We start from the raw sequence: 23618 nt of genomic DNA, 5'->3' as shown, positions 1-23618 counted from the left end.
AGCCTTATCTTGACTTATCCGTCATTGTGTTTATTGACGAAATTCTGGTGTACTCCCGGACTCGAGAGGATCACGAGTAGCACCTGATAATTGTGCTTCAGACCCTGAGAGAAAAGAAATTATATGTAAAATTTTCAAAGTGTGAGTTCTGGCTAGACACAGTGGCATTCTTGGGTCATGCAGTATCGAGTGATGGGATCCACGTGGATCCAAAGAAGGTTGAAGTAGCGTAGAGTTGGCCCAGACCGTCCTCAGCTACGGAGAACCGGAGTTTTCTTGGTTTGGCAGGGTATTACCGTCGATATGTATAGGGTTTCTCATCTATTGTAGCACCTATGACCAGGCTGACCCAGAAGGGTGCTCCGTTCAGGTGGACAGAGGAGTGTGAGGAGAGCTTTCAGAAGCTCAAGACTGTTTTTACTACAGCCTTAGTATTAGTATTGCCTACAGGTTCGGGGTCTTATAATGTATATTGTGATGCATCGCGGACTGGTCTCGGTGCGGTGTTGATGCAGGACGGAAGGGTGATTACCTACGCGTCCAATCAGCTGAAGGTGCATGAAAAGAACTATCTTGTCCATGACCTTGAGTTAGATTCTATTGTTCATGCCTTGAAGATTTGGCGGCACTATTTGCACAGTGTCCCTTGTGAGATTTACACCGATCACTGGAGTTTACAACATCTGTTCAAACAGAAGGATCTTAACTTGCATCAGCGGAGGTGGTTGGAGTTGCTTAAGGATTATGATATCACCATTTTATACCATCCCGGAAAGGCAAATGTGGTGGCCGATGCTTTGAGTCGCCGGGCGGAGAGTTTGGGGACCTTAGCATATCTACTAGCAGCAGAGAGGCCATTGGCGTTGGATGTTCAGGCCTTAGCCAGCCAGTTTGTTAGATTGGATATTTCTGAGCCGAGTCAAGTATTGGCTTATATGGTCTCTCGGTCTTCTCTTTATGATCGTATCAGGGAGCGTCAGTATGATGACCCTCATCTTCTTGTCCTTAAGGACACGGTCCAACACGGTGATGCTAAGGAGGTCACTATTAGGGATGATGGTGCATTGAGGATGCAGGGCAGGTTATGTGTGCCCAATATAGATGGTTTGGGAGAGTTGATTCTTCAGGAGGCTCACAGTTCGTGGTACTCCATTTATCCGGGTGCCGCGAAGATGTACCGGGACTTGAGGCAGCATTACTGGTGGAGGAGGATGAAGAAGGACATAGTGGAGTTTGTGGCTCAGTGTCTAAATTACCAGCAGGTTAAGTATGAGCATCAATGGCCAGGTGGATTGCTTCAGAAGATAGAGATTCCGGAGTGGAAATGGGAGCGGATCACTATGGATTTCGTTGTTGGACTCCTACGAACTCAGCGGATGTTTGATGTCGTTTGGGTGATTGTGGATAGGCTGACCAGGTCAGCTCATTTCCTTCCTGTGATGACTACCTATTCTTCCAAGCAGCTGGCTCAAATTTATATCTGCGAGATTGTCAGGCTTCATGGCGTACCGGTATCTATCATCTCTGATCGGGGTACGTAGTTTACATCACAGTTCTGGAGGGCTGTACAGCAGGAGTTGGGTACTCGGGTTGAGTTGAGCACATCATTTCACCCTCAGACGGACGGACAGTCCGAAAGCACTATTCAGATACTGTAGGATATACTCTGCACTTGTGTGATAGATTTTGGGGGTGCTTGGGATCAGTTCTTATCACTTGCGGAGTTTGCCTACAACAGTTATCAGTCGAGCATTCAGATGGCACCGTATGAGGCTCTGTATGGTAGTGGTGTCGGTCTCCAGTGGGTTGGTTCGAGCCGGGCGAGGCTAGATTATTGGGTACAGACTTAGTTCAGGATGCCCTGGATAAGGTGAAGGTGATTCAGGATCGACTTCGCACAGCCCAGTCCAGACAGAACAGTTATGCGGATCGAAAGGTTCGCGATGTTGCATTCATGATTGGAAAGCGGGTCTTGCTCCGGGTTTCACCTATGAAGGGTGTTATGAGGTTCGGGAAGAAGGGCAAGCTAAGCCCAAGGTTCATTGGTCCATTTGAGGTGTTGCGGGGAGTTGGAGAGGTTGCTTATGAGCTCGTCTTGCCTCCCAGACTAGCATGAGTTCATCTGGTATTCCATGTTTCTATACTCCGGAAGTATCACGGTGATCCGTCCCATGTGCTGGATTTCAGCTCCGTCCAGTTGGACAAGGATCTATCTTATGTTGAGGAGCCAAAGACTATTTTGGACAGGCAGGTTCGAAAGCTGAGGTCAAAGAACATTGGTTCAGTGGAGGGGTCAGCCGGTCGAGGAGGCGACTTGGGAGACCGAGCAAGATATGTGCAGCCGTTATCTTCATCTTTTCACCACTTCAGGTATGTCTTTATGCTCGTTCGAGGACGAACGATTGTTTTAAGAGGGGGAGGATGTAACAACCTGGCCGGTCGTTTTGAGAGTAATATCCCTAATCCCCTATTAACTTCTTCCCCCATATCATTTCTGCTTATGTGACTTGCTGGGAGGTCTTGTTTTTGGTTTCGGAGTGATTTGGGACACTTAGTCCCTAAAACAGAAGCTTAAGTCTTAGGATTTTGACCGTAGTCGGAACTGTATGAAGATGACTCCGGAATGGAGTTCTGTCGGTTCTGTTAGCTCCGTTGGGTGATTTTGGACTTAGGGGCGTGTCCGGATTGTATTTTGGAGGTATGCAGCTAATTTAGGCTTGAAATGGCGAAAGTCAAATTTTTGGAGATTTTGACCGGTAGTGGACTTTTTGATATCGGGGTCGGAATCCGATTTTGGAAGTTGGAGTAGGTCCGAAATGTCTAAATTGACTTGTGTGTAAAATATGAGATCAATCGTGCGTGATTTGTTAGGTTTCGACATCGGTTGTAGAAGTTTAAAGTTTCAAAGTTCATTAAGTTTGAATTGGAGGGTGATTCGTGTTTTTAGCATTGTTTGATATGATTTGAAGGCTCGACTAAGTCCGTATGGTGGTTTAGGACTAGTTGGTATGTTTGGTTGAGGTCCGGGGGTCTCGGGTGTGTTTCGCATGCTTAATGGATTGCGTTTTGGACTCATGCAATTGCTGAAGCCATTTGAGTTCTGATGTTTTTGCACATGCGGTGGGGAGACCACATGTGCGGGATCGCACATGCGGAGTGAAGGGCGCATGTACGCTTTTGGTCAAGAAGGTCTGTGAGAGCAGGTGCGAGAAGGGAGTCGCATCTGCGCATCCGCAGATACGGAGTGATGGTCGCATGAACGGTATGGGCGGCCTGGGCAAGGGTCGCAGATGCGGAAGTCAAACCGCAGGAGCGGCCCAAAGCTTGCAGATGCGGTCCCAGCCATTTAAGTCATTTTCGTACCTGCGATGGTTTTCCCGCAGGTGCGGTTGAAGGCTCGCAGAAGCGAGTTTACTGGGCAGAAAATAGGATTTCGAGGGTTGATTTCCCATTTCATTTTTGGCAGTTTGAGAGCTCGGTGTGAAGAGATTTATCGATATTTCTTCAAGGAGATTATTAATGTAAGTGGTTCTAACTCGGATTGGATTTTATTTCGTGAATTTATTGCTATTTTCATCTTCTAATTAGGGATTTGAGTTGGAAATTTGGGGGATAATGGTAGAAACTTCATAGGCTATAATTTCGAGTTTTGGAAGGCGATTTGAGGTCGGATTCGAGTAATTCTTGTATGGTTAGACTTGTGAGTGAATGGGTGTTCGTATTTTATGACTTTTACCCGATTCCGAGACGTGGGCGCGAGGAGACTTTTTAAGGCGATTTTTAAAATTCTTGTTTTAACTTTGATTTCATTAATTAGATTAATTTCTTATAGTTGTATTTATGGTATGTAATTAATTTTGGCTAGATTTGGGCCATTCGGAATCGGATATTCGTGGAAAAGGCATTGTTACCGATTGACTGAGCTTGGTTCGATTGACTGAGTACGTACACGGACTATTTGTTGTAAAACCCGATTTATTTTTTTACTGAGTAGCAACCTGTTTTTCTTTAATTTGAGTTATACTGTTTAAATGACTATTAGTCTTTTTTCATTATTAATTGAGCTATTCTGATATGTGTAGTTATCATATTTAGTCTAATATCGCATGTCTACGTGATTTAACTGCTTATTTGAACTCTGTGAAGCATGCCTAGTTGATTTCCTGCTTTTCCTTATTCCTTATCAGTGTAACTGTAGAAATCTTGCTATTAACTATTGTATTTGTCGGTTTGAGTTGTGTTTACTTTTGAGATTATGAGGCGGTACCTCGGGAGTTCTCCCTGTATATTTACTTTTGAAACTACGAGGCGGTTCCTCGGGAGTTCTCCCTGCACATTTACTTTTGAGACTACGAGGCGGTTCCTCGGGAGTTGTCCCTGCACATTTACTTTTGAGACTACGAGGAGGTTCCTCGGGAATTCTCCCTGCATATTTACTTTTGAGACTACGAGGCGGTACCTCAGGAGTTCTCCCTGTATATTTATTTTGAGACTACAAGACGGTATCTCGGGAGATCCCCTGCTGTTTACCCCTGTGTGTTGCACTGTTGCCTTGTTGTGTTTCCTTTTGTTAAAATTCTAGTCTCTTATTATACTGTATATTCTCCTGCCTTATTTATATCAGTGGGCCTGACCTAACCTCGTCACTACTCGACCGAGGTTAGGCTTGGCACTTACTAGGTACCATTGTGGTGTACTCATGCTAATCTTCTGCACATATTTTGTATGAAGATCCAGGTGCTTCTTATCAGCCCCGCTACTAGCTGAGAGTGTTTGTTGTTGTACGGAGACTTCAAGGTACATCTGCCGCGTCCGCAGACCTCGGAGTCCCCCTCTATTATCTCCTATGTCATTTACCTTTCGTACTACTTTTGTTAGACTATGGCGTATAGAGATACTAGTTTCCTTCTGTAGCTTGTGACTTATGATGTTTCAAGTTTTGGGAAGACTGTGTATTTATAGAGTATTAGTTATTGTACATGACGAGCGACATTGTTACTAGTTATTTAGTTATCCACTATTGTTAGTTGCCAAGTTTTACTTTCGTTTTGTTATTTTTCGCAATTTGTTATGCTTACCTAGTCTCTAACCGTCACGACGTTATACGGAGGGAGTTTGGGTCGTGACAGTGGCCTTTATGTGCAAAGAAATTAGTTGTTAAAATTGGTTGTGAAGTTGTCTACGGAGTAGTAAACTACAATTCCTCTTCTTCGTTTACAATTTGGGAGGGCAACTATGTTCCACCATTGTTGAATTGGGTTGCACATACCGGATGCCCGCCGCGTGTTTGATAAAATGCTTGCAAGAGTAAATTGTGCACTGGTGAAGTCTGAAGAGCCGAGTGTATTTGTATGTGATGTTGGGCTAACTATGGGGTGTTTGGGGGTGGTTTTACATAACCCGAAGCTTGTCTTTAATGTTCATCGCGCCATAACCACACTACCCACACCTTATATCATATATGTTGTATCCCTTTGTTAGAATTAGCTAGTGTAGTGTATTAGTTGAAGAAGATTGGGGACCATGTGTTACTTGTTTGCACTAACGCTAAGTCACTTTGCCGTGATCGCCTACTTGATTTTTGTGGAATAGTAATTGAATTATAATTGTGTGGCATGGGGAAGTTTGGAGTACCCATTGCCTTGTGGTGCAATATTTGTGCAGTTTTGAACCACTATTGTGAGTATATCACATAGAGCCTTTGGTTCTAAGTGTGGGGTCATCTTTAACTCTCACGATAACCTTAAGCGGTTTTCATGATTCATTTTCACATTCAAGTTTGTTGTGTTGTAGGTTGCAATGTCCCATGACAGTGCTAACAAAGGAAAAGGAGTAGGTAAGTCCTCTACTAATGCTCCCCCTCCTAAAAAGCGCAAGCAAGGTGAAGGGTCATCTCGGCAAGCAAAAAGGGAGCAGGTTGCCTACGGGTCAAGGAGGGCACCATCGGGAGCACGACCCCAATTGGATCTGATTCGAGAGGCTGCTATACAGTGGTATCATAACTTTGAGCCATATGGGCAGAATGCTATGAAATCGAGATCAATGTAACCACCTTGGAGAAAACTTTCCCCGATGTGCTAGCTCGGTTGAGAGATATGAAGATGAAAAAGTTCCTTGAGTGCCCCGTGCATACATATTTGAGCATGGTAAGGGAGCTATATGCATATTGGAATGAGCATCGGTTCATGTCGTGGGTTAGAGGAAAAAAAGTGCCATTAGATAGGGCGTCGTTATGTAAATTCTTAGGAGTTGATTTCCCTAACCAGAGGAGACTGCAAACGTTTGTCAATTGCCCAAGCTACAAGGCTATGTGTCACACTCTATTTGGCGTAGATTCTAATGCAAAATGGACGAGGACAAATGATGATACGCATCTTGAGATGATCCAATTTGACTTTAACAAAACTGCCAAGGTGTGGCAGAATTTTGTGCAGGTCAGACTGATGTCGGTGGAGCACAACAATGAGGGCACTCGAGCCCGGGTGTGTTTGATCATTTTTCTGATGTTGACTGGGCAACCCGTCAATGTGAGTGAGATTATGTTGGGAGAGATGGCTCGCACACGGTTTGGGCAGAAAATAAAAAGGTTCTTCTTTAGTAACTTGTTGACGCGGTACATGTTCTATCGTGAGGTGCCTGAGTACGCCGGTTATGATGAGGTGGTGGATGCTCCGAAGGACTGATGGACATTACTTCCTTATTGGAGTCTATGTCCAAGCTGAGTCAGGTTGCGCGGAATAAAAATTTCAACAAATATCTATATGGCTCCCTGAATTTGATAATGAGCAAGTTCGGAGTGACGGATGAGGAGCGTATGCATCTACGCAATGATATGTCCAGTTCTTCGAAGGAAATGTTGGGGATTGCACTTGGCAGTCCCATTCACCCATCGGAGAATGATAACACCAACAAGGGCTTAGATGATGAGGATGATATTGGTGTTGATGTCACAGGGCCAATGGCTTTGGTGCCCCTGGGAGTAGATGATGATGAGCCCGGAGCTTTGGCTGGTGGACGCTCTGAGGATGAAGGATCTGAGTATGACCCCTATGGGTCCGACCAGCAAGGAGTTCTTCTTTCCACCTTACTTTGTTTTGAATTCTTATATGCATCGGGGACTATGCATAACTTACATGTGGAGTGGGGGAACTACTTTCTGAAGTGTAATTGTATACAACTATTTTTTTTATTAGCTTTTCTTTTAGAACTCGTAGTAGACATAGTCTAGTTTCTTAAGGGGAAAATTGATAAATAGAAGAAAACAAAATTAGAAAAAGCTCGGATTTTTCCCGACGATCCACTACTTTTTGAAGTGTAATTATATACAACTATTTTTTTATTAGCTTTTCTTTTAGAACTCGTAGTAGACATAGTCTAGTTTCTTTAAAAAAAACGAAAATAGAAATAAAACCAAGAAAAAGCTCGGACTGTTCCCGACGATTGTGTTTTTAATCTTCGGGACCAGTCCGAGCTTTTTCTGGGTTTTATTTCTATTTTCGTTTTTTTTAAGAAACTAGACTATGTCTACTACGAGTTCTAAAAGAAAAGCTAATAAAAAAATAGTTGCATACAATTACACTTCAAAAAGTAGTTCCCCCACCCCACACTTAAGTTATGCATAATCCCCGATACATGTAAGAATTCTAAACAAAGTAAGGTGGAAAGAAGAACTCCCTGCTAGTCGGTCCCTGCTAGTCGGACCCATGGGGGTCATACTTGGATCATTCACCTTCAGAATGCCCACCATCCAAAACTCCAGGCTCATCATCATCCGCTCCCAGGGGCACCAAAGCCATTGGTCCCGTGACATCAGCATCAATATCATCCTCATTAGAGCCCTTGTTGGTATTTTCATCCTCCGATGGGTGAATGGGATTGCCAGGCGCAATCCCCAACATTTTCTTTGAAGGACTAGACAGATCATTGCATAGATGCATACGCTCCTCATCTGCCATGCCCAACTTGCTCATTATCAAAGTCGGGAAGCCATATAGATATATGTTGAAGTTTTCATCCCGCTCATTCCGTGCAGCCTGACTCAACTTGGACGTAGACTCCAACAAGGAAGTAATGTCCATCAGCCCCTTTGGAGCGTCCACCACCTCATCATAACCGGGGTACTCAGGCACCACACGATAGAGCATGTACTGCATCAACAGGTTACCAAAGAATCTACGCCACATCGCGCAGTCATCAAAAAAAAGATCAAACATACCCGGGCTCGAGTGCACTCTCTGTTGTGCTCCACCGGCATCAGTCCGGCCTGCACACAGTTCTGCCACACCTTGGCAGTTTTGTTGAAGTAAAATTGGATCATCTCAAGATGTGTATCACCATTTGCCCTCATCCATTTTGCATTAGAATCTACGCCACATAGAGTGTGACAAATAGCCTTGTAGCTTGGGCACTTGACAAACCTTTGCAGCCTCCTCATCTTAGAGCCATCAACTCCTAAGAATTTGCATAAGGACACCCTATCCAATGGCACTTCTTTTCATCGGACCCACGACATGAACCAATGCTCATTCCAATTTACATATAGCTCTCGTACCATGCTTAAATGTGCATGTCCCGGGCACTCAAGGAACTTGTCCATCTTCATATCTCTCAACCAGGCTAGCACATCGGGGAAACGCTTCTCCAAAGTGGTCACATTGATCCACATTTCAGAGACATACCACCCATATGGCTCAAAGTTATGAAACCATTGGATAGTATCCTCCCGAACCAGATCCAATTGGGTCAGTGGTCCCGATGGTTCCTCCATTGACCTATCGGCAACCTGCTTCCCTTTTGCTTGCCGAGATGACCCTTCACCTTGCTTGTGCTTTTTAGGAGGGGGAGCAGTAGTAGAGGACTTCCTCACTCCTTTTCCTTTGTTAGCACCATCACAAGCCATTGCAACCTACAACACAATAAACTTGAATGTAAGAATGAATCATGAAAACCGCCTAAGATTATCATGAGTGTCAAAGATGACCCCACACTTAGAATCGAAGGCTCTATCTGATATACTCACAATAGTGGCTCAAAAGTGCACAAATATTACGCCACAAGACGATGGGTATTATAGTTCAATTACTATTCCACACAAATCAAGTAGTCGATCATGGCGAAGTGACTTAGCCTTAGTGCAAGCAAGAAACACAAGGTCCCCAATCTTTACAACTAATACACTAACTACCTAATTCTAACAAAGGAATACAACATACATAATACATGATACAAGGTGTGGGTGGTGTGGTTATGACATGTGTATATTAAAGACAAGCCTCAGGTTATGTAAAACTACCCCCCAAACACCCCACACTTAGCCCAACATCACATACAAATACACTCGGCTACTCAAACTTCATCAGTGCACAATTTACTCTTTCAAGCATTTTATCAAACATGTGGTGGGCATCAAGTGTGTGCAACTCCATTCAGCAATGGTGGAACATGGTGGCCCTCCCAAATTTTAAATGAAGTGGAGGAAATTGTAGTTTACTACTCCGTAGAACAACTTCACAATCAATTCTTACTTCTTTTCACATAAGGGCCACCCACCATCAGGCGCGTATGTAGTGTGTTACGAAGGCGTTCAACTGAACCTATAACTTTCGGCGTGGAGTAAAAATTTATATATAAAAATTTATTAAAATTGCATAAACAGTAACCCATAACTTTAAAATTATAATGGGTTCAATGCAAAAAACCTTAAAAGTTAAACTCATGGGATTTAAATCCTGGATCCGCCTCTACCAACCATAGAAAACAAGTTCTAAAGAAAAACTATGAGGGAATTGGGGTAGGGGCCATTTTGGATGGGGGACGGGGATTATAACGTACAAAATAAAAGACAATGGAGAAGGGGAAACATACCTAGGGGATTAGAGATGAATGCAAGAGAGAAGACAAGAAAAATTGAGAGAGAGATAGAGAGAGTAGCGGGGGAGAGACAGAGAGGCGCAGTTTGAGAGGGAGAAAGAGAGATACGGGTATGGGGGTTTAGTAGGTTTGAGTTATGTTAATTAGAGTGGGAATGGGTATGGGTAATGGGCATGGGTTATTAGTCGAGTTTAAATAGGTATCCAAGTCGGGGTAAGGGGAAATAATTTAATAAAAATATAAAACAAAAATAATAAATAAATAAAAACGTACCTGCCCCCCAGCCAAGCGCGTCGAGCTAGGACTGGCGCTGGGGGGGAGAAATTGGACTGTTTTGTGCCCCCCAGGTAGCACTGGGCGCTACTTTTCCAATTTTGTTTTGAATGAAATCCTCGGCCCCGAGCACGTAGTACATCCATTATACACATACCACACCATTCCTACCAGTGATTTCTACGACTACAAAGAAAACAAAAGTTGTAGTCTACTCTAACTATAAAAAAATGAAAAGCTAATCAACGAAAGCACTAAAAATTAGGTTGCCTCCTAACAAATGCTTGATTTAACATCGCGGCACGATGCAGCGCCTCGCTTACTCATCAGCTAGTATTACTTTGGACTTTTGACGGTCAATGAGATCTCCCCAATGGTGTTTGACTCTTTGCATGTACACCAAAAAATTTCTTTCACTGTTTATAGTGACTCTCACCACCTCAAATGGACCTGACCACCTCGATTTTAACTTTCCAGTATTAAGTCTGGAATTGAACAATAGTATATTTTGGCCCAATTCAATGTGACGTGGCTTGATACGCTTGTCATGTCATCTTTTTGTTTTCTCCTTATAAAGCTTAGCATTTTCATAGGAGTGCAGCCTGAACTCATCTAACTCATTCAACCGCAATAGCCTCTTCTCGTCCGTGGCTCTAAAGTCCATATTTAACTTCTTAATCGCCCAATACGCCTTATGTTCAAGTTTAGCCAGCAAGTGACATGTCTTCCCATAAACAAGCTTATACAAGGACGCCCCAATTGGTGTTTCGTATGCAGTTCTATATTCCTGCAAAGCATCATCTAGCTTTGCAGCACAATCTTTCATGTCCACACTCACTGTCTTGTCTAATATCTGCTTTATTTCTCTGTTTGACACTTCACCTTATCCACTTGTTTGTGGATGATATGCCGTGGCAACTGTGCGGCGGACCCCATATTTGTCTAGAAGTTTATTCAACAACTGATTGTAGAAATGTGTTCCTTCATCACTAATCAAGGCATGTGGAGTCTCAAAATCTCGAGAATCTATTTTTCTTCACAAAAGTGGCTACCACCTTGGCATCATTGGTTGGCAATGCGAACACCTCTACCCATTTTGATACGTAGTCCACCGCTAGCAAAATATATTTGTTTCCTCTAAAAAATGGGAATGGTTCCATGAAGTCTATTCCCCACAAATTAAAAATCTCTAACTCCGGGATATTATTCAAAGGCATCCCATGCCTCCCCGTGATTGTTCCTGTTCTGTGACACTGGTCACATGTCTTAACAAATGCATGGTCTTCCTTGAACAATGTTGGCCAATAGAACCCCAACTACAACACCTTTGCAGCTGTCCTATCATCTCCATGATGGCCCCCAAAAGGCGAGGCATGACAGTCATACAAGAATAATTCCACCTCCTTTTCAAAAATGCATTTCCTCATCAACTGAGCAGCACACTGTCTGTAGAAGAATGGCTCATCCTAGTAGTACAAGTTCACATCATGCAAAAACCTCTTCCTAGCTTCAGATTAAATTTCAGGAGGAAATACCCCACTCACAATATAATTCACATAGTCTGCGTAGCATAGGGCAGGGTCATGGGTGATGGAGAAAAGTTGCTCATCAGGAAATATCTCCTTAATTTTTCCACCTTCCTCCACGTGCTCATAATTTTCCAGCCTTGACAGGTGGTTAGCCACTTGGTTTTCTCTGCCCTTTCGATCTCGTACTTCTACATCAAATTCCTACAACTATAAACTCCAGCGCATCAATCTAGCCTTGGATTCCTTTTTTTTGTAAATAAATACTTGAGCGCATCAATCTAGCCTTGGATTCCTTTTTTTGTAAATAGATACTTGATTGCTGCATAATCGGTATGGACTATAACTTTTGATCCCACCAAGTAAGCCCGAAATTTCTCAAAGGCACACACAACTGCCAACAACTCATTTTCAATGGTGGTGTAATTCAGCTATGCATCATCAAGAGTCTTACTCGCATAGTATATGGAGTAAAACTTATTGTCCTTCCTATGGCCTAGCACCGCCCCAATAGCATGGTCACTTGCATCGCACATAAGTTCAAATGGTAAGGACCAATCCGGCGCCACAACAATGGGGGCAGCCATCAACTTCTCTTTGAGCTCCTCGAATGCCTTCAGGCAAGCTTCATCAAATTTGAAAGTCACATCCTTTTCAAGAAACTTGCATAATGGAATTTTAGAAAAATCTTTAATAAAGCGTCTATAGAAACCTATGTGTCCCAAGAAACTCTGGACACCCTTCACAGATATGGCTGGAGGTAACTTTGCAACCGCCTCCACCTTCACCTTATCAACTTCAATGCCACTCTTCGATACTCTATGACCCAACACAATGCCCTCTTGCACCATAAAATAGCACTTTTTCCAATTTAGCACCAAATTTATTTCTTCACAATGTGCCAATACCTTATCCAAATTCTTTAAACAATCACCATAAGAAGACCCAAAGACTGAAAAATTAACCATGAATACTTCTACAAATATTTCTACCATACCAGTGAAAATGGACATCATGCACCTCTGAAAAGTGGTTGGCGCATTACAAAGACCAAATAGCATTCGCTTGAAAGCAAAAGTACCATAAGGGCATGTGAAAGTTGTTTTCTCCTGATCCTATGGCATATGACAATCTAGTTGTACCCCGAATAACCATCAAGGAAGCAATAATACTCATGCCCAGTCAACCTGTCCAATATTTAGTCAATGAATGAAAGTGGTAAGTGGTCCTTACGGGTTGCTTTGTTGAGCCTTCTATAGTCAATGCAAACTCTCCACCCTATTACCCCTCCCCCCTTTTGGGCACACATTGCACTGAGCTTACCCAGTTGCTGTCAGAAATAGGGAAGATAATACCTGCATCAAGCCATTTAATTACCTCCTTCTTCACGACCTCCTTGATAATAGGATTTAACCTCCTTTCTTGCTCAATACTGGGGCGTTGTCCATCTTCCAGAAAAATTTTATGCATGTAGAATGGTGGAGTGATTCCCTTGATATCAACAATTGTCCACCCAATAGCTCTTTTGTGCTCACGAAATACTCTTAGCAGCTTTTCTTCTTGCACATCGGTCAATCTAGATGAAATAATCACTGGTAACGTTTCATAATTCCCCTAGTAGGCATAGCGCAGGTGCGCTGGGAGAGGCCTGAGATCTAGCTTTCGAGCTTCTTCAACAGTTTGTTTAGAAGGGGTCAGAGCAACAAGTCTGTCCAATTCCTCAAATCTCCCAAGTTCGTGGACATACTTGCAAGACATGTTAAGGACTTGCACAATTTCTTCCATCATCTCATCTTCACTTTATTCTCCATCCCCCATCATAACTCATTCAAGAGGATCTATGGGGCTCATACAAGGCACCAATGAAGTCACATCACTTTCCACCACAGAGATCATGGATAGCTTTTCATCATGGGCTGGGCTGATAATTTGAGTGTTTTATAAACATTGAATACCTCCACTCGATCACCCACTCTCATTATCATCTTTCCTTCACATACATCAATAATAACTCTACTCGTGGCTAAGAATGGATGCCCCAAAATAAACTGGACTTCCTGATCAGGCTCATAGTCCAAGATAATAAAATCAGTAGGAAATATTAAAGAACCTACTTGAACTAACACATCTTCAATCACCCTTTCTCGATGAGCAAGGGGGAGATCAGCCAACTGTAGAATCGTCGTAGTTGGGCGCGGCTCACCCAACCTCAACTGTCTGAAAACATATATAGGCATCAAATTGATGCTTGCCCCAAGATCACACAAATCTCGCCCAACTGCGTGCTTTCCAATCGAGAATTGGATAGTGAAACTACCTAGATCCTTTAATTTCGGAGATAGCTTGCTTTGAATTCTTGAGCTACATTCTTCGGTAAGTGCCACAGTCTCGAACTCGACCAACCTCCTCTTATTTGCCACTATGTCTTTGATGTATTTGGCATATTTGGGCACTTCTTGCAAGATGTCTACCAGCGGAATATTAATTTGCCCCTGCTTCAAAATATCAAGAAACTTCTTATAAGCAGCATTATCCTTCACTTTCTGCAATCTTTGAGGGAACAAAGGTGGTGACCTAGCAACTAGTGGTTGGGGTTAATTTGCCACCGCCTCTTCAACTAGCTTCTCTGGCTCCTTTGCTTTTTCTGATTCTGCCTCTATGGTGGCCTGTTTTTCATTAAAGGCTACTTGCTTTCTCTTTTTCGATGGGACTTCTTCTAACTGTCTCTCATTCCTCAATGACACAACATTAATAGATGCCTTAGGATTAGCCTTAGTGTCGCTTGGAAAGGCTATAACTGGTCGAGTATTTTTTGCACTGGCAAGTTGCCCCATTTGTCGCTCCAAATTTCGAATAGCTGCTGAGTGGGCCTACTTGTCACCCATCAATTTCATTAGCATCTCCTCAATGTGACTCGTTGGGTTTGTAGGTTGTTCAGCATGTAGTGGTCTATATTGTTGTTGAGTAGCTTGTGGTCTGTACTGATTCTGAGCACCTTGGTTTCCACCCCAAGAGAAGTTTGGGTGGTTCCTCCAGTTAGGATTGTAAGTGTTCCCATACTGATTTATATGGTCCCCTATTTGCATTACCCATAAAACATACAGACTCTTAATTAGCTGCGCATAAGTCGCTCGTGTGACCCTCTCCACATACTTCACCCATGTTGCTTGATACTCTCTAGCCAAAGATACTATAGTAAAATTATCGTCTCCACAAGAATTGGATTTAAACAATGCTCTAGTAATTTCTGGTTTAACTGCTATTCAGGATGATGAAAACTTGAATTAGAATGATTTCAAAGTACGATAAACTACTAAAGTAAATCAATTGACAATTGACTGCAAGAGCTAGAGATTAGCAGAGTTGAGTTCTTATCAATGTGAGGAATAAGGGTCATGACAGGATAGATGCAAGATAGTTATTTGGGATTTAACTCTAATTTAATTCACTCTAATGTTGTAATGATTCTCACGAATTCACTCGATGATTAGTTCAAACATGTAGTGAAGACTCCTCTCGCTTAAATCTGAACTATACGAGGTAAACTAATATAAGCACTGTAAAAATATACAAGCATGCGTTAATGGATTAATCTTCAGGAAAACCTCTCTCGAATATTCTCCTAACTTGATTTAATTAACAGTTCAACAAGCTTTTTCGATTAATTAAGAGAATCACTGAATTAAACAAAACAAAATAATTCAAAGATAATCACCAAAATATTTCTCTTTCGATTAAATAAACCGGTGAATAAAGTTGCAACAATTCAAAGCTCCATAAACGAATTCAAGCAAAGAATTAGAGTTAAAATCTACAAATATTTATCAAAACACCATATCCGTCAAACCCTAAGGAAAACTACTCCATAATCATGGAGAAAGTCATCACAAATATAATTAAAGAGTAAGAAACCATCAATCTAACATTACAATTCAAACTCCCGTATTGAATTTATGGAAAGATGACGAAATTCTCTGTCATGTAGCCTCTAATGCTCTCCCAAATCTTCCAAGGTCAAAAGTCCTCTAAAATTCATGTTTTTTTATGTATTTATACCATGTAGGAACGGATCCTGACAAAACTATCCTTTCCAAGCCGAAGTGGGAAAAGTTGAGCGAGAAAATACACTATCGTGTTTTTTACTCTGCAAGAATTTTGCACTAGCACCCCACTACCCATGGCGAGACACGGTAGTGTATTTTTCTCAGAGTAATTTTTGTTCTCACTTTTTGACATCCAGACTTGGTCCTCGATCCCCGAACGTGATCCCGGCTTAATTTCTTGGGCTTTTACTCAGACTTCAAAGCTCCAACTTGTTTGAATTAGCTCCAAATTACCTTAATAGCTCGGAATCATTTCCTGCAAGATATAAAACACGTAATAAGCGCAAATAACCATTAATTAAGTTCAACCATAAGTAAAATGTACTTTGACTAAAACATGGGTTTCTAGCCTACCATCAGTTGGTCAATGTGGCAACCTGCGCTGATAATGCAGAAACAGCGACTAACTCGAGGACCTCCGCAGATTTTTGAACGGTGTGTCTGCCCATCTCTCCTTACCAATCAGGATTACTCTTGGAGAATTTGTTCAATAATGCATATATTTCATCGAAGATTTTCTCCAACACTTGACCTGCACCGTCCACCACAATCATTGTCTCTGGATGTAGCCCTTCTATGAAGGTATGAGCTAACACTTCATTCATCTGATTGTGATGAGGACAATCTCTGAGCAGCCTTGAACCTCTCCCAAGATGAATATAAAGACTCTTCCGATTTTTGTTTAAAGGCCACTATCTCACTTCTGATCTTTGTAGTTTTGCCTGAAGGGAAGAACCGTGCCAAAGGTTTCCTAGCCAGATCATTCCATGATGTAATAGAATTAGCTGGTTCCGCCTTCAACCACCGCTTTGCTTAGCCCAATAAAGAAAACATGAATAGTGTGAGCCTCACATAATCTGGAGTGACTCCGTTAGTGATATAAGTATCACTAATCTCGAAGAAGTTCAGAATGTGTTGTTGTGGATCCTCGTGTGGAAGACCCACAAACTGCCCATTTGCATGTAGTAACTGGATCATGGTCTGTATTAGCTCAAAGTGCCCTGTGATCCAGGACTTCACAATGCTAGAGGCGGCATTAGCAATGCTGGGCATCGCCACCTCCTGAGCAGCCATATGTTGCTCATCTGCCATGTTCAGGTAATTGAACAAGTGCCTGAAGATTATTTGTAGATGTAGTGCTAGATGAATTTCTAGACAAGCTACATCCTCAGTGATATTTAACGTTGTCATTGACCTCACTCCTAGCTATCAACTACCAACTTACCATATTGTAGAATGAACTAAACGAGCTTCACTGAACATACAAGTTGAGCAGTAATTAGTTAAGGATTTTTCAAACATCACCTTACCTAGTGTTGCACTGTTGCTCAAGACTTTTTTATCCTAAGATGGTTTGTGGAGAAAGTGGACTTGTAGAATATCATCAACAGAATCACTATCAGCAGTAACCTTACCTCCTTTTGTAAGTAGTTGAGGAACTGTAACTCCAACCTGTAGTGTAGCTGGACAAGTTTAATCAACTCTGAAAGTCCATTAGCTATTTTTTTGATAATTGAAAAATCTCAGACGAGTTAGCTGCCCGAACCCCCCACAGGTTCAAAACTCGGAGGTGTATGGGTCCGCCTTCTACCCTGCTCCCAATTTAAAACAGTAGCTATTATTTTGTCATTTCATTCTAAACCAAGGATTCTCAAATGCCCCATGTCAAATGACAAACATCGACACCTCCATAGCCAGCGAATGATGTTTATTGAAATTGAGTGTCTAGAAGTTACATAGTGAGCTCTATATTTTTCATTAAAGAGCAATAATGTAGATACTCTTCATAACAGAACGCCATATTCAGAGCCAAAGAGTGGTTATTATTGAACTTGAGTGCCATAACACTTAGATTGCAAGCTCTCTATTTGTTGTTCATGACTAAAGAGGTAAAGCAAACTAGGAGACGTGTTCTCGTCAAAATAGAACTAAAATATCATTACGTCAATCGAACATCAAGAAAGTGTGTTAACCATAAAAACTTGCCTATGAATTGAGAAGCACTTGGAAAACTTCAGTACTTTGGAATCAGAAACAATGAAATGAGCAAAATTACCAATTGATGGCGTTGAAACACTGCAAGTGCAACTGTATTATTGACCCAGCAAATTGCCACATGATCTTTAAATTTCTCCAACTATTTCTTTAGGTCATTTGTCTTGGTGCTTGGAAGAAGTTGGCCAAAGCAAGGATGTGACGTATCCCATATTTTACTGAAATTTATAAAAACCCAGTATGAGTCAGAAACTCAAAGACAGGAGGTAAATACCACAAATAATTTAAGAACAAAAGCTTGGTTTCTGAGTGAAAATATTTTGGATCATAAAAACACGAACAACAAGAACAATCGTCTTCAGAAGATCTAATATCATTTGCAACATATCTCAATCAACAACACAAGTAGATACCAGAGCCAACCGCTTTAGCTTCTCATATGAACCAAATTATTATTCCAGATACGTGCATGTTTCCTGACCCAAGTCAATCGTGTCAACAAGACAACATTGCTACAAATCACTCATTGTGAGAGCAACAAAAGGCTATAACATTAAAGGCATCGGAAGGATATGGCAAGACAAAGAAGTTCATAATTGTAAAATTTCTTAATAGCTTCCATTATGTGGTTAGAAGTTTGAACCATAGAGAATTAAGTTGCAAGCTCAGATTCCAGCTGATATTAGACTACAATATATCACTGTTTTAATAATAAAATGGTAATTAAGCACATATTGCTTCAGAAATTAATGCTTCCATTTCTGATTTTCTGAAAAAATAGATGCTTGCTTAATAATCAGTGATGTAGTCTAAGACACCATAGGGCACCGGAACTTATGGAGAAAAGTGATTAATGCTAAACAGGGAGGAAGAACCACAAGATAACAAAGGTCATATCTTCTGCTTTTCGTGGTGGGTCCTTTAAAACACATAAGAAAGTTATGGGTAAAAGTAAAACTCATTAAGGAGGTGAATTCGGCAGGAAAAGGTGAGTATAATCAAATCCTGGTACGAACTTTGTGTAAGCAAATTCACTCTAAAGGAGATTTCTAGAATTGTTTCAATTTGCGATCTATTCTGAGGCAACAATTATGCAGTGCAGAAGTGGAAATTCATGGAATGTTTGTTCTCCGATTGGGAAATAGAAAGTTTCTGGATCTAAGAGTGAGCTGGACCAAATTCATCAGTAAGAGGGAAGACGAACTGACAGAGGGAAGACACAGCATATGACTACAGATAGTCAAAACTCAGTACTACTACCAGCTGATTCAAAGCAGAGTGCTAGAGAATTCGCTATGAAGCTAGCTAATATAGAAGACCATAAAATGTCAGAAAGAGTTGACTGTTTCAGCTGGTTACTGCTAAATGGAGTCGTCTTGCGAGAAAATAATCTAGTGATATCTATTTAGACATCCAAAATTCACCAGTTCAATTGACGTCATAGTGATTGAAGGTATTAGAGGAGAATGAGATACATTTAAAATCACATGAAGGAAATTTTCACGAGAAGCCCTATAATCTCTTGAATTTATATAGACTTGGCAAAAAGCAAAAGAAGATGGATGCAAAGTATCCTATAGGCAAGACCAACTAGTTCGGAATAAGGTTTAGTAATTGTTTTATTTTCCCGCATTTATATCATGTTTGGTGTTTGAAAGTAGTCTTTTTAGTTTGGTTAGACCATAATTTAGAGAATCCTTGTTTAGGACAACTCCTAATTTGTCCTAACTACAATTTATTATGTACTAGTATGAAAACTTACCAAATAGAGTGGAATAAATATTAAGAATCCATGTATACCAGACCAACTAGTCTAGGATTGAGGTGTTTTACATTTAAGACATCTTTTACAGATCAAAATTTTCATCCCACAATAGTTCTTCAAGATAACGAGTGATTTATACATAAGGCTATATCATATATAAAATTCTCACCATCATGGCCTCATAATCATTGCATGTGCTAAGATAAGGGAAGGAGGGAGAGTATAAGCTGCGGGGTGTATTTATATTAGGAAATTCATTAAATATGTACAAATATTCAATTGTGAACTCAGTAAATACAAGCTATGGGTTCGAGGATTAATTCATAACCCATAAAACCAAGTATTTGGTCCACTAATACAAGTAAAAATTCAAGCTCAATGAAAACATGTAAGAGCCTCTAACAGGAACATGAGTATGTACCATGAGGAATACTCAACAGCGAGTCTGATCAGCTTTGAGTGGAGCAGAGTTGAACAAGTACAGTAGAGCCGGAGAAAATTGGTGAAGATTTCTGAAACCTGAAGAAGAAGAGAAAATTGGTGAAGATTTCTTCACCATCGTTGAGGTCCGCCAGTTTTTCCAGCCGGTTGGTACCGGTGCTTCCAGTGTCAATGCTGCCGCAGATTCCAAGGTAGATGAAATGGAGTGTCTCGGCAGAAGGCCTCCAACTTAAATTGATAATACATAATAGCCCTTAAGCTTATCAAATTATTTCATATAGACACCTAAGGTAAGGCTATATTCTATTTTCCACCTGAATTTCAGCCAAAATGTAGCTATTACACATTAGTTGCTCAGCCTTTCAAAAACTGGAGCCGTGTTGTTCAAGTGGCATTCTCCTTTATTGAGATGTATTTTTATACTAAATAAAGGAAGCAACGGTACTTGAATTAGTATTGTTTTTTTGGTGAACTGTATATATATATATATATATATATATATAATAGTCATCTTTCACAAAATTATATCATTATAAAGGGAATGTGGGTTCCCTTGAGTAGTAGCATTGACCGAGAGTGTATCAATATTACAACATTGGTTTTCCTTTTGAATATAGTTCCTAGGATGTTTGCCCACCCTGCTTCGTTTGCGAACACCTGAGGAACTGCCAAAAATCGAGTTCTTTTAAAAAATTCCTTCTTAGCTCCCTCCTTTACAAGGATATCTGCTACTTGGTTTTGCTCTCTATAGTTATGTCCTATTGCTGGATTCCCCAGTTGCTCCATCATTGACCTGCATTCATAGATTATGGGGTTATGAGTCAAATTGCGATCTCTTATCATGTTTATTACCTCTGTAGAGTCTGTATCTATCACTAAAAGAGTGAGCATTTGATCAATTGTAATTTTTAGGCCCTGCCAAAGAGCTTGAAGCTCAGTTCTTATGCTAGTTGTGTGTGGCATCCCTTTCATGTACCCCATGACTCAGTCCCCCCTATTATTCCTAAAGACTACTCCAATTCCCCCTTTCCTAGTTGTTGCACAAGTAGCCCCATCAATGTTTAGTTTGAAAGACCATACATCGGGGGGTGCCACTTAAGATGGGGTACTATTTTTTCAGTTGATAGGTTATGCCTGACGGCCACATGGAAGTATTCGACTGCCATGGCAATCGTTTGGTGAATAGGTGTGTGGGTCTTCCTCCTCTAAAAAACATTGGTGTTTTTAGTTTTCCAAATGCTCCAAAAGTAGAATGGAAGTAGAGACTTCCAATCAATACATGCATTGAAAGGCACTTTTTGCGGCCTATGCCAAGTATCCTCCTTGTTTTGCATAGCGAAGGCTGAAGGGGAGAAGGCTTGATTGTTTGTTCTAACCAGTACTAGTTTGAGCCAAAACTCTTTTGCATTAATGCACTCAAAGAATATGTGGTTGATGTCTTCCACCTGAGCTCCACAATATGAGCGGTTTGGGTTAATGTTTAGGCCAATGTGATGTAGGTAACTTCTAGTGAGAAGTCCATTCTGGTGCATTAGCCAGGTGAAGAAGTTGATCTTATTTGGAACTTTCAGTTTTTATATCTAGCCAAAACGGTCTTCCTGGACAGAATTGGTGGTCAAGTTGGAGGCAATGAAAGTATAGGCAGGCATGGAAAAAAACAACCCAGTGGGTGTGAGATTCCATATAAGCTGATAAGTGGACCTGGCATTGAGAGGAATAAAGGTGTTATGGATGATGGTTGTGATATCTTGGGGGATGGGGTAGTTGATTGAGTTGATGTCCCAGGCTCCATTGTAGTGCAAAGTATTGACCTTCCTATTCAGATCAGCATGTTTCCAAGGCCCTCTGAGGATAGATTTGAGAGGTTGCATATTGGGTAACCAAATGTCCTCAAGAAAATTGACCTTGTCCCCTTTGTGGACTACCCACCTGGAGGCTTTAGAGCACACCTTCCAACCCTCTTTGAACATATTGCCAGACCCTAGCCTTAGCCTTGCCCCTGGTACCAGTCCCATTACAGTGCTTCCTCATGAGCACACTAGCCCATAGAGTTAGTATTGTTATACATTCTCTATGCTAGGGTAGTATGGCAAGTTTTATTCTTTGCAATCCCAAACCCCCCCCCCTCCCCCCCCCCCAAATTTCTTGGGTTTTGTGGTAGTGTCCCATTTCACCATGTGTAGTTTCCTTTCTTCAGGTGTGGTGCCTAAGGCTGACAAGTGGGCCGGGCTAGGCCGCAAACGGGCCAAACGAGCCGGTCTCGCGGGCCGCAGTCCAAACGTGCTAAATGGGCCCAACGAATGTAATTTTTTTTCGTTTTTTATTTTAATTAAATACAACTTAGAGACAAAAAGATGTTTAAAAAATATCTAAGGAAATGCCTTGTAATTTTATTATAGAATTTGACTTGCAAATTGCATACAGGTTACATACTAATTTTTGAATTCAAATTTAAACTCCTAATTTGTAAGTTTTTGTGATGGAAAACAAACTTACAAGTATGATATTTAATTTTTGAATTGAAATTTAAACTTCTAATTTGAATTTAAAAAAAATTGAATTAAATACAACTTAGAGACAAAAATATTGTAAAAACATATTCAAAGCAATGCATTATAATTTTATTATAGCAATAAAAAATATGACAACATATTTTTTTAGTCTTCTTCCCCCCTATAAAATGAGCACAACAAGGTGCTAATACCACCATTGAGAAGAAAAGAGAACTAATCAAGAAGTGCCAAAAATACAAGTTACATACTAATTTTTGAATTCAAATTTAAACTCCTAATTTCTAAGTTATTGTGATGGAAAATAAACTTGCAAATATAATATTTAATATATTCTAAAAACTTGAAATTAGTTTCCATAACTATCTCTTACAAACTTCATAAATCCTTCAAGGTTCGAAGGAAGTTCCGTTGGTGGTGGCGGAAAAGTAGCTTGTTCATCGCCGCTTCCATTGTCGGACGAAGCAGCATCCTCAGCAAGTTCAGCTAGCATTTCTTCATAAGTTTTGTCTATCTCTGGTTGTGATTCAGCAAGTCGAAAATTTCTTCTTTCTGAACGGATCAATCTCTTAAAAGTACTGATTTTTCCAAGATATCCCTCATAGACTGTCTATGATCACTGATTTGAAGTCTTGCTTGACTGAAAACACTTTCAGATGCCACTTTTGAAGCTTGAATAGTTAAAATATATCGGACCATCTTTGAAAGAACCGGAAAGTATTTTTCTTTGTCCTTCTACCATTGCAAAATATCAAAGGTGTCATCGGGATTCACTTCCTCGAGCCTCTGCGACAAATAAACTTCAAGCTCATTTAGTTGTGAAAAATCATTACTACTAGAACTTACAAAAAACTAAACCCCGCCCAAACACTAAGTCTTCTTACTCTCGCAGTTCTTTTAGAAGATTGAGAATCAGAAGAAGAAGAATAAGTTGGAACATTTGGTCTAGCCTGGTTTAATGCAACTTGATAAGCGTTATAAATAGTTTTAGCGTTTGTTCGAATCGAGGCTACTGCTTCCGAAAGTTTAAGCGCATCATCATCTTCAAGTGTTAAACCCTTATAAATAGTTTCATACCAAAATTGAGGACCTCTTAATTTCATACAAGGATTTAACATATTAGCAATACCACAAT

At 40.9% G+C, this 23618-nt stretch overlaps 1 protein-coding gene and 1 long non-coding RNA gene across 3 annotated transcripts; both read right to left on the bottom strand.

Annotated features, from left to right (window-relative positions):
• Nucleotides 1-12100: 12100 nt before the first annotated feature.
• On the bottom strand, nucleotides 12101-14503 carry LOC138901915 (uncharacterized). The gene is made up of 4 exons (XM_070189715.1): nucleotides 14273-14503; nucleotides 13625-14161; nucleotides 12993-13283; nucleotides 12101-12691 (listed from the first exon to the last, which is right to left on the bottom strand). The coding sequence occupies exons 1-4, from the start codon at nucleotides 14501-14503 to the stop codon at nucleotides 12101-12103; spliced, it is 1650 nt and encodes a 549-aa protein (XP_070045816.1).
• Nucleotides 14504-15425: 922 nt separating this feature from the next.
• LOC104107400 (uncharacterized) lies at nucleotides 15426-20339 on the bottom strand. 2 transcript variants are annotated; one of them, XR_688798.4, is made up of 4 exons: nucleotides 19954-20335; nucleotides 17829-17985; nucleotides 16127-17364; nucleotides 15426-16028 (listed from the first exon to the last, which is right to left on the bottom strand). It is a non-coding gene; the product is annotated as an uncharacterized lncRNA (long non-coding RNA). The 2 variants fall into 2 exon arrangements; XR_688797.4 differs by having other exon boundaries at nucleotides 16127-17985; nucleotides 19954-20339.
• Nucleotides 20340-23618: the final 3279 nt, after the last annotated feature.

This window comes from Nicotiana tomentosiformis, chromosome 11 (assembly GCF_000390325.3).
Source record: "Nicotiana tomentosiformis chromosome 11, ASM39032v3, whole genome shotgun sequence".
NCBI lineage: Eukaryota > Viridiplantae > Streptophyta > Magnoliopsida > Solanales > Solanaceae > Nicotiana > Nicotiana tomentosiformis.
This window is presented reverse-complemented; position numbering and strand designations above follow the sequence as displayed.

Coding starts and splice junctions, on each gene's coding strand:
- LOC138901915 (XM_070189715.1), bottom strand. CDS start 14,503: ATGGGGCAACTTGCCAGTGCAAAAAATACTCGACCAGTTATAGCCTTT. Junction 14,162..14,272: donor AGCTAGTTGAAGAGGCGGTG/GCAAATTAACCC, acceptor ATTTTGAAGCAG/GGGCAAATTAATATTCCGCT. Junction 12,692..12,992: donor CTATTTCTGACAGCAACTGG/GTAAGCTCAGTG, acceptor ACCACTTTTCAG/AGGTGCATGATGTCCATTTT.